The 18178-nt window shown below is 30.9% G+C and overlaps 1 protein-coding gene across 12 annotated transcripts in view; it reads right to left on the bottom strand.

Annotated features, from left to right (window-relative positions):
- Positions 1-18178, bottom strand: part of LOC149725755 (dynamin-1-like) — a 22973-nt gene extending 4795 nt beyond the window's left edge. For 6 of the 12 annotated variants that reach the window (XM_089891000.1, XM_089891006.1, XM_089891008.1 and 3 more), the window contains exons 1-21: positions 17995-18178; positions 17523-17613; positions 16460-16536; positions 14252-14401; positions 13655-13858; positions 13221-13319; positions 11374-11534; positions 10849-10991; positions 10246-10381; positions 9254-9388; positions 8701-8772; positions 8172-8258; positions 7684-7754; positions 5872-5926; positions 4714-4827; positions 4004-4134; positions 3462-3561; positions 2169-2177; positions 1353-1508; positions 801-857; positions 309-419 (exon numbers count right to left, since the gene is read on the bottom strand). In XM_089891000.1, coding sequence (XP_089747126.1) covers positions 309-419; positions 801-857; positions 1353-1508; positions 2169-2177; positions 3462-3561; positions 4004-4134; positions 4714-4827; positions 5872-5926; positions 7684-7754; positions 8172-8258; positions 8701-8772; positions 9254-9388; positions 10246-10381; positions 10849-10991; positions 11374-11534; positions 13221-13319; positions 13655-13858; positions 14252-14401; positions 16460-16536; positions 17523-17613; positions 17995-18067 — 2232 coding nt within the window. In that variant the 5' untranslated portion in view covers positions 18068-18178. Of the gene's footprint in view, positions 1-308; positions 420-800; positions 858-1352; positions 1512-2168; positions 2178-3461; positions 3562-4003; positions 4135-4713; positions 4828-5871; positions 5927-7030; positions 7102-7683; positions 7755-8171; positions 8259-8700; positions 8773-9253; positions 9389-10245; positions 10382-10848; positions 10992-11373; positions 11535-13220; positions 13320-13654; positions 13859-14251; positions 14402-16459; positions 16537-17522; positions 17614-17994 lie in introns of all 12 variants that reach the window. The other 6 variants (XM_089891007.1, XM_089891012.1, XM_089891001.1 and 3 more) reach the window with 5 other exon arrangements.

Genomic DNA, 18178 nt, shown 5'->3' with positions numbered 1-18178 from the left:
ATAAAAAATAATATATATGTGTTAATGTATATGTATATATACATATAGTTAAACTGACTGCGTTTTCTATTATATATGGGTAAGGACCACAAAACCTAGAATTATTTTGAAATTTCCCTTTTTTTGTGTTTGTGGACGTGTGTGTCCTTAATAGCAACTGCTCCAACCCCAAATTCAAAATAATCAGCCATAAAGTTACATACTTAGTAACTCATAAGCGAGCACGAGGTGTATAAAACAGAATATTCGTATTTTTACGACTGTCCATGCCCCGCCGGGCAAAAATTTACAAAATATTTTCTCGTTACCTTCATATTTATGTCTCCCATGACCTTGAGCGCCTCCTTGAGGCTGTGGTACATCTTTAACATCGTGTCGCGTCTCTCTGCTTCCTCGTGTGACTCTTCCATTAAGTCAGTCTAAAATAGAAATAATATATAACCAAAAAATCTCTAAAAAAAAACTAAAAAAAATTTAAACCAAATTTTTTTATGTAAAATTGCAAAAATTTCTGCTTATCCACACACTGCAATGGCTTCAGCAACTCTGTGGGCATGGGATTGGCAACCATGGATAAGTCACTTAAGTTCCCACCCACGAGGATATAATTGACCAAACCAACCAAAAGTCATGTCTGCTTATCCAAACAAAAACCAGAAAAATAATCACTTCAAAAGTTACATGCATGGTAACCTGTAAGCGGGCACGAGGTGTATGAAACAGAACACCCGTGTTATAACTACTGTCATTACCCCGCCACGCAAAGATAAGCAAGTTACATTCATTCATTCAGAACCTACCCCATTTCCAGATGAATACAGATGAGCTAATACTTCAGTTGCAATAAATTCCTTTGTCTGCAATGTTGAAAAAAGTATAAAAATCAATTATTTATACATATATATATATATATATATATAATGTAAAAAATGTATAAAAAAAAAACAGATTTTACCCTGCTGTTAGGTGTCTGTACAAACAAGCAGAGCCAAAGTATATTGCATTCACCACATTAATCAATGAGGTTCCCTATGTTTGACAACTATGAGTGTAACTGTATTTTAACAATGTCACCCCAGATTTACCCTGCTGTTAGGTATCTATACAAACAAGCAGAGCCAAAGTATATTGCATTCGCCACATTAATCAATGAGGTTCCCTAAATATAACAACTATGTGCGATTTAGCAATGTCATCCCAGATTTTATTAAAACTCAAAAATACATTTAAAAAAAATTACCAAAAAATTATTGGAACTTTTAACATTTTTTCTTTAATTCAAAAATTAAAAAATTTAAAAATAAATTTAAAAAATACAAATAATAATAACTACATAATACAGAATTCTTTACCTGTCCTATCATTATATTCATGATAATTTTTGGTACGAGATCTCTTATTGTTTTGCTGACAATTGCCATGTAACTGTCGACTAAATTACGAATAGTTTCGACCTGCCTCTCCAACTGAGGGTCCAGTGAAGCCTCCGAACCTCCAGAGGTTGAATCCTGCTTTATTTAAAGTGTTAGCTTGTTTTAGAGGGTAAACTACAATACTTTTTTTAGTATTTAGTAAAATAAACAAAAACATTTTTTCTACAGAATAAAAAAAAATTACTGTAAAATTAAAAATTTAGTAAAAAATTGTTTATTTTGTTGTAAGTTTTGGTAAGATATGCAGAAAAGCAGAAAATTAACTAATAACAATTAAAAAAAATACAATTGTTAGATTTTTTTAGATGTTTTACAAAGCAATAATAAAAATACTCACTTTAAATTAGTTGGAATTTTATGGGCGAATGAATAAAAAAAAAGAATACATTCATGAATGAATGAATGAAGTATTTATACAGGTTAGGTCCTTTTTTTATTAAGATTTTATATCGTGAAAATGCATGCAACAAACTAATGATAGTTTACAAGCATAAACAAGTAAAGTAAAATTGTGCAAATGTGAAATTCTATTCACTTTTTCATGCATTTTTTTAGAAAATATTACATTTTAAACTAGTAAAATTTATTTAATAAAAAAATACTAAGAAAAAAAAGACAATTTTTTTTTTAGTCAAATTTTTTTTAAATTATTTTTTGGTTCATGAAAAAATTATAAAATGTCTGATTTTTAGGTAATGGGTAAAATAAAGTGTTTAGAAATATAAAATATATTACCCTGGTTCTCTGTTGTGTAGAGGTGAAACATGCAATAGAAAAACACATTACAACAATACAAAACACAAATGAATTAAAATCCTGTAACATTATTATAAAACAGACATTGTAATACTGCGTTAATATAGTAGGGTGGGGGAAAATGGGACAAATTTTAATTTAATTTTCTCGTCCCATTTGGTAGTAAACAAAAGAAAATTCGAAGAATTATCAAACCGTATCCTCACAACTCCCATAGACCGTTGTTAATTGTTAAAAACATAATCAGGATATTTTGATATTATGTGCTAAGAATGTCCTATCTTCCCCCACAGTACTATATAAAATGTTCTATTTTCTAGTGCTAAATTTTTTGGAAATTTTTTCGATTTTAATTTGTGAGAATTATAGTTCTATTTAGCAAGACAAATCAATTTAAGTTTTGTGATTTGTTAGCTTGTAAAGGAAAAAAGAGAGAATATGCTACTGCAACAAGAAAAAAAAGTTAATTAAAAAAAAACTAAAAAAAAACACCTAAAAACTATAAAGAAATTGTAAAAAAATAACTTAAATTATAAACAGCTTTTTACACTTTTATAAAACTATATTTTTTGGAAACAGATAAATTATATAAAATACATCTAAAATGCATAGCAGAATATTTAGGTAAAAAATACACTATCCAATTGTTAATTTTTTTACAAAAAAAAAACATTAAAATCTTATTTCGTGATATTTAAAAGTGTTTTAATGTATGGAGTGCAGTAACAACAACAACAAACATAACATGCATAAATATAAACCTAGACACTTTTCAAAGCAAAATCTTTAAAAAAATATACCAAAGTTTTCTGATACCCTTTTTTTAGGTCTAATAAATAACAGGAAAAAATATGTAAAAAATATTTTAACAAAAAATTTCGATTTCGAAAAAAACATTAGTATAAAATAGATTGCCCAAAAGCTGTTTTCGATATATATTATGCTAAAAACAGCATTTTTATAATGCATAACACGCAGCAAAAAACACTGATTTTTTGGTCAATTTTAAGACAAATATTACGACCCATAAAATATAGTAGAGTGGGAGAAGATGGGACAGTGGGACACGTTTTCATTCTATTTTCTCGTCCTATTTAATAGTAAAAAATAACATTTAAAGAGTTATAAAACCGTATGCTTCCATAGATCCCTGTTAATTGTTTAAAACACAATGAGGATATATTATGTGCTAAAGGTGTCCCATCTTCCCCCACCCTACCACGTATCTTGTAGAAAAACTTCAAAATGCACAATATTAATTTAATAACTTACGTTTTTCTCAGTGCTACGCTCTGGATAGACACCAGCGCGTAAAAACGACGCTTTCCAACTATCTACTTCTTCTTGTGTTTCAGCAGATAACTCCAATTGTCTGTATATTTCAACAAATGTAATTTATTTACGGTTTGGGGGGGGTTATGACAGTCGCTATAACAGGGGTGTTCTAATTCATACACCATGCGTCTGCTTGCGAGATACCATGTATGTAACTTTGTAAGTGAATTTTTTTATTACTTTTTTGTATATGTTTTGGGCAAGATACTTAACAGCAATTGCTCCAACCCAGTGGTCACTAAAGCATTTATAGCACTCCGCGTTCGAGATAAATAAGCCAACTCTGGCTTAAATCTCAGACCCCTCGGCATGCCTCACTGTAGGACCTCACCCATATGGAACAGGATGCATATACAATATTAAAGTAATGAACCAACTCTGGCCTAAACTCAGATCCCAATAGCGAGCCTCACTGTAGGACCTCACCCACATAGAATAAAAAACTGAACAAATTTTCCCAAAATACAGTTTAAAGTTACCTGTAGTCTTTATATACATTGCGAGACTCAGTACTGAAGAGAGCAAAGCCATATTTGCTGGACATAAATCCTTTTTCTAAATCACGCAAACGAATATTGTCAAGTGAAAGAAGGAATTTCTTGTCTTTTTCCTGCGATAAATAATTGGTAATGTTTAATTGAATGAATGATTGCAACTTGTTTATTCTTGCGTGGTGGGGTAATGATAGTTGTTATAACACGGTGTTCTGTTTCATAGCCCTCATGCCTGTTTAAGAGTTACTATGTATGTTAATTTGCGAGTGATTGCTTTTTTTATAGATTTTTTATGTTGATTGCAACTTGTTTATTCTTGCGTGGTGGGGTAATGATAGTTGTTATAACACGGTGTTCTGTTTCATACCCCTCATGCCTGTTTAAGAGTTACTATGTATGTTAATTTGCGAGTGATTGCTTTTTTTATAGATTTTTTATGTTCAGAACAAATTAAAAAGACCTTAAGTGACCACTGGGTTAAAGCAATTGCCGTTAGGTGTCTTGCCCAAGGATACATACACCTACAATGGTAGCAGCATCAAGCCTTGAACCTATAACATTTTACCCAGAGACAGGCGCTCATAGCAACAAAATAAAATCACATAAAAAAAACTGTTTTCAATTTTCTGCCATAAAAAAAATTCTTGCACACTTAAGCCCAAATGGATTAAGCCCCAGGCAAGCTAGTAAATTACCTCTTCGTCTTTATACCATTGAAACTGCTCAGCACTCAGAGTAAACCAGAAATCTCTAGAACCTCCTTTAATAAAACTCAGATTGTGCATTGTGAGCCAGCCTTTTCGAATAACCTAAAAAAAGGTTTTAAAAAAACTATATATTTAAAAAAATGGGGGGGGAGCATGCAAAAAATAGCAAAAATTGTTTGTTTTTTTTACAAAAATATGTAAAAAAATTATCCAAAAAATATATATAATATTAATATAATAACTAAAATTTAAATTTTCAGACAAAAAATTATCAAAACTGTGAATATGCACGAATTTTTCGGACAAAATATGGTTTTAACTTATTTTATTAACTAAAAATCTTGTTTTTGATATAGTTTATTAAAAATTAAAATTTCCAAAGCAAATAAAAAGCGGTTTGCAAATTTCAATTGTATGAAAATATACAAAAATGCTATAGAAATATTGGAATGAATGTAATTTATTTATTCTTGCATGGCGGGGTAACGACAGTCGTTATAACACAGGTGTTCTGTTTCATCAGGAATGTAACTTTTTGTGTGGTTGATAACCAAATATGCGAAAAAAAATGTTAATTTATAATGAAAAAATATGTTATAGGACAAAAATGCCTGCGTAGTTTAGCAATAAATTTTAGGGAAAAAAATATTTTGCTGAAATGAAACCATTTTCTTACCTCTTTACCAAATTTCTTTATAATAAAAGTTAATGTTTTAAAATAGACTTGGATTATATATTTGCCTAACTATATTTAACAGGTTAAATATAATCTACAAAAATATAACAATTATTTTCCAAAAAAACTTAATTTTCTATTTAACATTTAAAAACCTATGAAATGTTGGGGTAATGAGCCAACTCTGGCCTAAATCTCAGGTCCCATGGCATATCTTGCTGTAGGACTTCACCCATTTAGAATAGAATGTGCATATACAATGTTGGGGTAATGAGCCAACTCTGGCATAAATCTCAGGTCCCATGGCATATCTTGCTGTAGGACTTCACCCATTTAGAATAGAATGTGCATATACAATGTTGGGGTAATGAGCCAACTCTGGCATAAATCTCAGGTCCCATGGTGTACCTTTCTGTAGGACCTCACCCATATAGAATATACCAATATTATAACAACTTTAACATACACACCTGGTTTCCAACAGATTTTTTCTTTGCTCCACGATCCACGCCTTTTTGTGACGCACTGTAGTTACATAGAAATGTTACATAAAAAATCGAAATCATAATTTTCATGCAGCGTGAAAAATTATAAAAAAAAAAATAAATGTAAAATTAAAAGAAAAGTAATTTGATGTATTTAAGAATGACAGATGATAAAATTGTGTAGGATATAGGCGCCAAACCTGGGGTAGCAGGGTGGGCAGGCCAACCCTGAATTTTCTACACTGCTTTAATCAGTAAACATTACAACCAATAAGTTAGATTTGTTTCATAGGAATGTGTGTCTAACTATCCCTGCCTCCACTGTGTTTTTAAGAGTTTGGCGCCTATTTATGTAGCAGAATAATGCTACTAAACTTTTAGTTTCACTTTTGCTACACATACTTATGTATAGTAGGGTGGGGAAAACTGGGCACCTTTAGCTCGGGCACCTTTAGCTCATAATATCCAAATATCCTGATCGTGTTTCAAACAATTAACAATAGTCTATGGGAGTCGTGAGGATACGGTTTTAAAATTCTTTGAATGTTCTTTGTTTACTATTAAACAAGACAAGGAAATAGAAAAAGTGTGTCCCATCTTCCCCTACCCTACTAAAAACACCACAAAAATTAAATTTGGATTATTTTCAAATAAAACATGGTTTTCTAGTTCACATTTAAACTGTCAGTTTTTTCATGACTTTTATATTATTTATGTGATGTCAACTCATATCATGCCAAATTAACTTGAGTTTTGATTCATGTTTTGTTAAATTACTACCAAATGCAGTGCCCCCAATAATTGTTGACAATTTTTATTCGTTTTTGATAAAATATATATTTATTTTATTTTTTCACTAATTTAGAAAGTTTTTTTTTTTTAATTAAAAATTAGAAATCATCTTTTGGAAAAAAATAATTAAACATTACGATTTTTTGAAATATTTTAAAGTAAATTGAAAGTATATTAAAAAAATCAAACACTTTAAAAAATTTGCTCACAATTTTGGAAAACAAGTTAAGAAAAATTGGGGATGTTTTAAAAAACGGGGAACACTGCTGCTTATTGAATGGCATCACTGCATCATGCTGGGAATTAGTTTTCACTTAAAACTGTTTTTTTTTCAAATCATGCGAAATTTTACTTTGCGAATCCAATAAAGTCTTCGTGGTTGGTATTTATGTAGGAAATTTCACAGTTTATGAGAAATTTAACCTACAATAAAAAATATGACATAAAAAACACAGAACAACAACAAAATAAAAGGAAAAAATGGATTTAACAAATTTTCAAATAAATTTTGATAAATTTTTTTGACAAATTCTTTGAATGAATTTTTTTGAAAAGTAAAAAAATTAACAAAATTTTATTTTTTTAATATTTTTTGACGCCAAAATATTGTATAATTTATTGGAAAACTGATTAAATCCATTTATTTCCTTCAACAATCCATATTAACACCTGTTTTAGTAAAACACCCATGAAATTTACTAAGTTTTCAAAAAATTTCACCATGCCAATAAGCAATTGCAGCATTTTTTCATTACTGCGGCAAAAAAAAAACTTTATTTTATCTCGTTTTTGGGTTAAAAATGCATGTTTCATACTTGTGCATTCTTAATACGGTCCATACTAGTTATATTGATACGCAAATTTCATTTTCATGCAGTGCGTTAATAAACCAGTTTTTAATATGGGTTGTTTTGTACAGGCGCCAAACTTGGGGTGGCAGGGTGTGCAAGCCACCCCTGAAAATTCAAAAGTTTGGCGCCTATGTTTAGTATAAAGTAGACTTACTTAGCAAAACCTATGAAGTCATCGTGGTTTGTATTTATATATGACAATTCGAAATCAATGAGCATTGCTACCTGTTAGTGGAAAGTAATCACTTTTATACACACCACACAGCATTAAACTGCTGCCTTTTTCACTCATTCTCTCATTTTTACACAAAGAAGAGAAATTGGAAAAAAAAAACACCTTTTTCAGGCATTCTCTTATTTAAACCTCAAGTTAGAGAAATTAAAAAAAGAAAAAAAACAGCATTTTTCACACATTCTCTCATTTATTCCTCAAAGAAAAAAATAGAAAAAGGGCAAAAACACCATTCCACAACCTTTTTCCTTCCACTCTCTCATTTTATTAAGTGAGAGAACTTAGAAAAAGGGAAAAACACCAGTCATATCAATACAGGGCCCTTCAACATTAAAAAAACACATTTTTTTGCAGTAAAATCAAAATTAACCCCAAAAAACTTTTAAAATTAGTCAAAAATTCTTTGAAACCTGTTCTTTTGTCATAGCTTCTTTTTCACGAACGTTCGTACTAACCACGCGGTCAGTTTCTTCTCGTAACATGGGGTATCTACCCATCTGATATAAATTAACATTATTAAATAAAATGATTATTTAATAATTAACAATATTTATTCAATTATTGGATTTTTCATTTTTTTTCATTTTTTATTTTTTTATTTATTACACTTTTAAATTTTTATGTTATAGTGTTAATTTTATAAATTAACTTTATTTATTCCATAAAAACAAAACAATTAAATACTATTTCATAAATTGACATTGAAGATTACATAAAAAAAACAATAAAATTATTTATAAATTACCATTACTTCTTACATAAAAACGTAACAATTAAATTATGTCTCATAAATTATCTTATTTTCGTACAGTAAAGTTTCGTAACTTAATGTTTCTCTTTTCATAAATTAGTGTTTTTTTTTATTTATAGTAAAATATGGGGTGGCATTAAACTCATTCAAGGTTTTAAACTTAATTTGAATATTGCTTAATTTCTCACCTTGTCGCTACATTTGCGTAAAACGTTCATTAATTCAGTCGATACTAATTCAACACATTTTAGTGCAGGGTCCTAAAAATAAACATATTTTAATACACTTGTAAAGACAATTTGTTTACGCCTAAAAAGTCAGAAGCACAAATGTAGTCCAATTTAAACATTACCCTAACATTCTATATGGGTAAGGTCCTACAGCAAGACACGCCATGGGACCTGAGATTAATACCAGAGTTGGCTCATTACTCCAACATTGTATATGCACATTCTATTATATATGGGTGAGGTCCTACAGCAAGGCATGCCATGGGACCTGAGATTTAGACCAGAGTTGGCTCATTACCCCAACATTGTGTATGCACATTCTATTCTATATGGGTGAGGTCCTACAGCAAGATACGCCATGGGACCTGAGATTTATACCAGAGTTGGCCTATTACCCCAACATTGTATACGCACATTCTATTCTAAATGGGTGAGGTCTTACAGCAAGATATGCCATGGAACCTGAGATTTAGACCAGAGTTGGCCCATTACCCCAACTCCAAAAAAATACCTTTAATTTTGCGATTTGACTTTTCACAATTTCTTCAAACGCAGTGTCTGGTGTAAATAATCCAGTTCGAATAGCGTGAATGTTTTGGATAACGACAGAAATTTCTTTGCGTAAAGTTTGCTCATCGAACTCCATCTATAAGAAGTTTTTGTGATATAGGCGTTTATATAAGTTAAGTTGTATGTGACCGACACTTCAGTATTTTTAACAGTTTTTTTTTAATATTGAATTGTTTGCACCACTTTTTACAAATGTTTATATAATTTAGGCTGTATTTGACCGACACTTCGGTATTTTAAACAGTTAGTTTTACAAAGTGTCAACAAAACAATAACCTAGAATTGGTTGCACCATTTTTTTACAGGTGTTTATATCAGTTAAGTTGTATTTGACCGACACTTCGGTATTTTAAACGGCTAGTTTTACAAAGAGTCAACAAAACAACAATTTTACATTAGTTACTCAAACATAGTCTTCAAATTTTTTTTAATTTCAGGTATTTTTGACAGATATTTTTTTACAAAGTGTCAACCAAACAACAACTTTAAATTAAATATACAACTTTTCCCCATTATATAAGTCAAGCTGACTCACACAAGGTACTAACTAAACCACATAACATGAATGGTGGGAAAAAGGAAGTGTCTTTCATTGTTTACAATGCTGTAATGCAAATTCTAAGCTACATAACACAACATACATTAGCATTGTATAGTAGGGTGGGGGGAGATGGGACACCTTTTCATTCCATTTTCTCGTCCCATTTGGTAGTAAACAAAGAACATTTAATGAATTATAAAATCGTATCCTTGGGACTTCCATAGACTAATTGTTTAAAACACGAGTATGATATTTAGATATTATGTGCTAAAGGTGTCCCATCTTCGGTGTCCCATCTTTTAAATATAACAGCTTAAAAAAGCCACTGTCTTTTAGCATTTAAATCTCCATTTTCGCCACGAGCTTCCGTAAATTTCTAGGGTCACTCTCACCTTTACAAGCTCATAAGGGAATCTTTCATGGAATATCCGGTTAATTTTCGCGCCCCCAGATAGCTCTAATGTGTCTATAGAAGCCCCTGTACCCTCAATTAACTGCTCAAATGAGTTGTTAAATCCTTGGATCATTCTGGAAAGAAAAAAAACAAACAATTTTTAGGAAATTTAGGGGCAATTTTTGATATAAAAAATGCAGAAAACAATTTACAAAGAAGTATCAGATTTTCCAACAAGACTGCTGTTTTTTTGCTGCTGTTGCATGGTTTAAGTACAATTTATTTAATTTTGCATGTAGCAAAGTAAACAAAATGTCATACAGTATTTATACAGTATTAAGTATAATATATATATATATATATAGTAGGGTGGGAGAAGATGGGACAACTTTGGCACATAATATCAAAATATCCTGATTGTGTTTTTAACAAGTAACAACAGTCTATGGGAGTTGTGAGGATATGGTTTTATAATTCTTTGAATGTTCTTTGCTTACTACCAAATGGGACAAGAAAATAGAATGAAAAGTGTCCCATCTACCACTTCCCTACTATATAATACTTGGTAAAAATGGGCTACAGTATCAAAACGTAAACCTACTGTAACATAGCCTTAGTTTTCCTGGATGGATCATCAGGTTTGAAGTTTTTAAATTCTTCGACTTCCTTTTCCATATCCATCATCTGTTTCTGGAGTTTGTTCCTTAAGGCTGGCAACGTTTCTTTGATGTGGTTTGTAAGTTGCTGAATATGGAATAAAAAGTGAATTTTTATCTCTGCCTATTCCTGCATGGTGGGGCAATGACAGCCGTTATAACACGGGTGTTCTGTTTCATACACCTTGTGCCCGCTTACAAGTTATCCTATTTACAAATCTGTAGGCATTTTTTTTAGTTTTTTTAATGTTTTTTTTTTTAATTGGAGCAATTGTCGTTAAATGTCTTGTCCAAGGTCACAAGCTTCCAAAATGGTAGCAGCGACGAGCCTTGAACCTGTAACCAATAATCTAGCATGCTAAAGGCTGTGCCAAAACAACATAGAAAATATGTAAAACATTTGATTCAAATCGTTTTTTTAGGGTAAATGCTCACTATAACGAATAAATAAAGGCAATTTTTGTGCATACCTGATTCAGTATTTTCTGCAAATACGGTGTCCCCAATTTATCAGCCATGTGTCTGTATGCAGGGTGGCTTAAAAAGAAGCGTCTTTCAGCAGACAACGCAGCTTTAATGTCTTTGTTGCCGTCAATGTCTTTTTGGCTTCTGTTCACAACTCCTACGTAACCTGTTAAACATATATTTGTTATTTTTTTTAACATACAAATATAGTATATATATTTGTTGAACACATATTTTTGTTATTATAGTTATTATAACACTGGTGTTTTGTTACGTAAACCTCATGTCAGCTTACGAGCTGCCATGTATGCAACTTTTATTAAATGAATGTAACTTATGTAGTTTCGCATGATGGGATAATGACAGTCATTATAACACGGATCTTCTGTTTCATACACCTCGTGCCCGCTTATGAGTTATCACATATGTAACTTTGTGCGTGATTATATTTTCAAATTTTAAAAAACTTTTATAATGTATGTCTGACAATTCAGACAACCCATTAGTGACCACTGGGTTAAAGCAATTGCTGTTAAATGTCTCTAATTAACACATACGCCCACAATGGTAAGCTCAAACCAGTAACCTCTGTACCACACATTTAAAAGAAAACATTAAAATGCAATGCACAAACCAACCATTATAACATAGTAGTGGCGATGTCTGCATTATTCACAGAATATAACAGGATACATTATAGCCATTCTACATACAATGTACGATTCATAATTGTAATTTTAAGCATAACCTTTTATTCACTGCAGTAATTCTATGCAAAATACACTTCAAAGACATAAATTTCAAGATGTTTATATTTAAAGTAGTGTTTACCCTGCTGTTAGGTGTCTATACAAACAAGCAGAGCCAAAGTATATTGCATTCACCACATTAAACAATGAGGTTCCCTATGTTTAACAACTATAAGTAAAATTAGTACCAAATCCTAACTGTTATACCCATATACCCATTTTTTTTACATTTTACTAAAAAAAATCAAGTACCAAAAAATTGCACCATTAAAAAGGATTTTGCAGTACTAGTATATAATATTTATTACTACATAAAATAATGATATAACATTAGCTTATACAGAAGTCTATATACACCAAAACGTGGGTTTAAATGTGGTTTTGGTCCAATTCACATGAGAAAACAGAGCTTTTTATGCTTCATAAGTTCTCCATGACCTAGGTGTGCCCATACACAATAAAATAGAAGTTCAGATTTAAAGTTTTCATCCTAAAAATATGTGTGGCCATAAAGAAGACATTTTATTGTGTTCTATATGGGTGAGGTCCTACAGTGGCGTGCCATGGGACCTGAGATTTAGACCAGGATTGGCCCATTACCCCAACATTGTATTTGCACATTCTATTCTATATGGGTGAGGTCCTACAGTGAGCCATGCCATGGGACCTGGGATTTAGGCCAGAGTTGGCCCATTACCCCAGCATTTTTATATGCACGTTGTATTCTATATGGGTGAGGTCCTACAGTAAGGCACGACATGGAGCCTGAGATTTAGGCCAGAGTTGGCCCATTACTCTACCACCAAAAATTTGCATGACACAGTTTAGTGGTCATACAGTTATCAATAATTTGTTTTACACATTTATAAAAAATACCCAATTTTGCAAAAAAATATAACCCAAAACCAGAAATTTTCTACACTGCACTAATCAGTAAACATTGCAACCAATAAGTTAGATTCACTTATAAAAAAATATGTGTATAATCTTTGCCTCTTCTGCATTTTAAAAAATTGACACACAAAATTTAACATATAATATATCTATATGAAAAAAATCTGCAAAAAAAACAGTTTCGAATACTGGTTTAGAATGTAACTCACCCCTTCTTAAAGGCAGATGTTTGTTCTCTAATATATGTTTGGCATCTGTGCCCTCGTCCATTAAATCGAGTTTGGTTATAACCCCAATAGTGCGAATACCTGGTTAAAATTATTGACAAAATTTAACACAAAACAAATATGTGTATAGTAGGGTGGGGGAAGATGGGGCACCTTTTTATTTTATTTTCTCGTCCCATATGGTAGTAAACAAAGAACATTAGAAAGAATTGTAAAACCGTATCCTCACGACTCCCATAGACCATTGTTAATTGTTTAAAACACGATCAGGATATTTGGATATTATGTGCTAAAGGTGCCCCGTCTTTTGGTACCACTACACCCAGGGTGCTACAACCCATTGGCATTAGTGACCACTGGGTTGGAGCAACGCCCAATAAGTGTCTTGCAAAATATAAATATCAAGCAATTTTTACCTTGCGGGTCAAATTCTTTTGCGATTTTTAGTGCGTCTGAATTTGCGAGATCAGAATTTGCTGGCGATACAGCGAGAATAAGGCAATTGTCCTTTACTACGAACTGCATAATCATATCACGAATCTGCTGCTCAATATCTGCAGGCTGATCCCCCACAGGGACTTTTGTCATACCAGGTAAATCCACAAGTGTCAGATTCAAAACTGAAATAAATCAAAAACATTAGTTTTTTTATTTAATTTTTTAATTGTGTTAAATGCTATTATGTCAGGTTTAATTGACAGGTCAAACAATCACAATTATAATTCAATAAAAATATATATATATATATATAATATATATATTAAATATATAATAAAAAGAATTCTGAACTGTGAAATAATGGCTGTGTAAAACTGCTATTATGTCGCAATTAATTGAAAGGTCAAACAAAACTGCAAAACCTTTAAAAACAAGCTATGTGTAAAAACTTTTTGAGTAAAACTATCAGTAAGAAGTGTTAAAAAAGTTAAAAAAAGTAAAAAGAACGCTTTTATTTCCTACTTTTATTCAAAAAAAAAAAAAAAAAAAAGAAGTAAAAACACAACAATATATACCATGTGGAGAATGCACTCGTAGATTAATAGGTATGGCGCTGATGCCTTTGTTTGATCCGGTCATTCTGTCCGTCTCTTCCTCAATTTCTTTCCTTATTTCGTTAAAATCGGTGAATTTTTTCCCCTTGCAGTGCAAAAATTCACCCCATTCTATGAAAATAGAAAAACATAATTTGTAAAATACAGAACAATATAAGTTATGAAAAAAACAGAACAATTTAAACTAAAAAATCGGGCCGATTTATTTTATGAAAAAATTTAAAAACAATTTTTTTAATGGAAAGATTTAAATGGTAAAAACAATTTTTATATTGTGGGAAAATAGCAAATTTGAGTTATTTTGTATGCATAAAATATGCATAAACACATGTGAAAAGTGGTACAACCAATTCAAGGTTGTTGTTTTGTTGACACTTTGTAAAACTAGCTGTCAAAAATACTGAAGTGTCGGTCAAATACAACTTAACTTATATGAAAAGTGGTGCAACCAATTTAAGGTTATTGTTTTGTTGACACTTTGTAAAACTAGCTGTCAAAAATACTGAAGTGTCGGTCAAATACAACTTAACTTATATAAACACCTGTGAAAAGTGGTGCAACCAATTCAAGGTTATTGTTTTGTTGACACTTTGTAAAACTAGCTGTCAAAAATACTGAAGTGTCGGTCAAATACAACTTAATTTATATAAACACCTGTGAAAAGTGGTGCAACCAATTCAAGGTTATTATGCTTTCGACTTTTCAGAAACTTTTAAAATTAAAATTAAATTTGTGTAAGCAATTCAAATGTATTCTAAAATACACACATTACAGTTTTTCTAAAGAGTTTGACATACATATAACGTAAAAACATCACATTACAGGAAGTATGAGTAGACAATATGATTCACATAACAGAAGTGACAGCTTTAATGTGATAAATATGTTATGTTTTACCCTAGCACCCTACGCACTGTACTAAAAAGTTAAAATTATAAAGAAATTTATATTTCTCGAAAAATATTACATAGTAGGTTGGGGTATAATGGTCCATGTTTTGTTTGGGGCAAAATGATCCTGTTTTCGTTTGGGGTAAAATAAGCCATGTTTTTATTTGAGGTAAGACGGTCCATATTTCCATTTGGGGTAAAATGGTCCATGTTTTCATTCTCTTAGAGTTTTAAAATTATCCTAAATAAACCAGTGCACAGCGCACACATAAAACTAAATGCCAATAAAACAATAATTTTAACAGCTGCACCATTTTTATTGCTATAATTAAATTACTTTCATTTTACCACTATAACTATATCCTTTAGTAGCCCAAAGCTCATTAAAATAGTTGCACTACTTTTGTGCCTAAGTTTTATTGTACTGTACATATAGGTAAATAAACACATAAATAGGCGCCTAACATGGGTATGCGGGGTATGCATGCGTGCCCCGGAATAAGTTATGAGTCTTTGTGAAAAATTTTGATAACATAAAATAGGTAACAAAGTTTTTATAATAAATTTGGGTTTATATGTATACATATTTAAAAAAGAGTAAAAATTGTTTTAAAAAATCTGGGTATATATACATACATATTTAAATAAAAGATAAAATTTATTTTAACAAATCTTGTATGGGCTATACATAAAAAAGATACAAAAAAACATAACAAAAACGCAATTTACATAAATTAACATAAAATATGGCGTAAAAACATCCTGTTTTTTCAGAAAATAGGTGCCTATGAGCAGAATGTACATTGTAAATAAGTGACATCACATTTATTTGCTCTGCTTTATAATGTTGTAATTACTATTAAGTTAAATATTAACAAATGCAAAATTAGCAGAAGTATATGTGTCCAGCGAGTGGATTGCATGTATGGACTTGAATTCATAACATTTAGTTTCATTTTAAGTTTGAAATACAAATTACAGTATATTTTGTGCATTTCTATTCTATATGGGTAAGGTCCTACAGTGTAGTACCCCACAGGACTTAAGATTTAAGCCAGAGTTGTCCATTACAACCCATTAGTGACCACTGGGTTGGAGCAATGTCCGTTAAATGTCTTGCCCAAGGACACATACGCCAATTTTACTAAAGATTTAATTGATATACAAAAACAGTGATGCAGCCAGAAAAACTTTTAATTATTTTTTCAATGGATGTAACTTAGTATAAAGAGATACGAATATCAGCTCGAATAGGCAATAGTTTGTGTTTAAATTTTACCTCCATTTTTCGCTGTGATCAGTTGCAACACTAAGGGACGCCGTGTAACAATGCCGGAACCTCTCGGCAAAAAATCTCTGAAAAAAATAAAAAAAACTTTTTAAAAAAAAACAAAAAGTTGTGGAAATTTTCCTTTTTTAAAAGTAACATTTTAGTTTGAATATGCAGTACTATATTTGGCTTTCAGAAATACCCACGCAAAATTTAGTGAAATTACTCATATTAACCGCAGCTTAATTTTGATAAGAGAGATTAAACATGACTGCAATTCAAGTGTTTTTGGGTGTTAGTCAATACTTGTACTTGTTTTGCTATTGCGTGTACATAACTGCTTTGCATTCGCTTAAATTAAAATGTTAAAATAAGCACAATATAGTGGGGTTGGGAAAGATGGGACATCTTTTCATTGTATTTTTTCGTCACATTTAATAATAAACCAAGAACATTCAAAAAATTTTTAAACAGTTTTCTCACGACTCCCATAGACCGTTGTTAATTGTTTAAAACACAATCAGGATATTTGAATATTATGTACTAAAGCTGTCCCGTCTTCCCCCACCCTACTATATTAAGACATAAATGGCACAGAATTTTAGAATCAATAGTTAATTTCAGTGAAACAGAACTAGACTAATCATAGAGCTACAACAACTGGGAATTGAAATCAATAAAACAGATTTTTACATCTTGTAAATTGTATCTGGCTAATTGGATTGCAAATAAGTTAATTTAGGTCAGAACTAGAAGTAGAAAACTAGATCTGCCTAACAGAAAGTTTAAAAAAATGACCCCAACTTTTAAAACAATGGTGTCACCAAAACATGTTTAGCACCCCAGTTTTTATGCCCAAAGCAAATTTTACCCTGCTGTTAGGTGTCTATACAAACAGAGCCAAAGTATATTGCATTCACCACATTAATCAATGAGATTTTCTTTGTTTAACAACAATAAGTGTAACTTTTAACAAAGTCACTCCAGATTTTGTTAAAAAAGCCAAAAAAACTCCTACAGTACATATTTACATAATAAGCTAATGTAATACCAACACAATATTACTACATACTTTCCAACAAAGTTTTCCAATACACTACTTTTTCCAGCACTCTGACCACCTACAACAGCAATTTGTGGAAGGTCTATATTCAGAGTGGATCCTGTAATAAAAATATATAAATAAATACTGTGGGGCAAGACGGGGCACCTTTAGCACATAATATACAAATATCCTGATTGTGTTTTAAACAATTAACAACGGTCTATGAGAGTCGTGAGGATACGGTTTTATATTTCTTTGAATGTTATTTGTTAAGTTACATACGTGGTATTATAACTTGCAAATAGGCACCAGGTGCATGAAACAGAACACTGGTGCTATAATGATTTTTATTCTAAAGATAAATAAGTTACATTCATTCCCTTCAGATATTTTTAATTTCTCAAAAAAAATTCTGCAAAAAAAAACTAAAAAAAATTTAACTTAACAAAAAATTAAAACTTTAATTTTTCATAAAAAAACTTTTTAATCTTGTATTTACCTGTATGGGCGAATGCATCTTGCAATTTATTCACCAACGGAATAAGTTGTTCCATTCCTTGATTTGTCGTCATTTTGACAAATTTATTTTCTATTTCCACTCAACAACAGTTATCGTGAAATAACTTTGCAATTATACACCTATTTATTATGTGTACCTTTATAAAAAAATAAAAATTATCTAC

Source organism: Ciona robusta, chromosome 13 (genome assembly GCF_009617815.1).
Source record: "Ciona robusta chromosome 13, ASM961781v2".
In the NCBI taxonomy this organism is placed as follows: Eukaryota; Metazoa; Chordata; class Ascidiacea; order Phlebobranchia; family Cionidae; genus Ciona; species Ciona robusta.
This window is presented reverse-complemented; position numbering and strand designations above follow the sequence as displayed.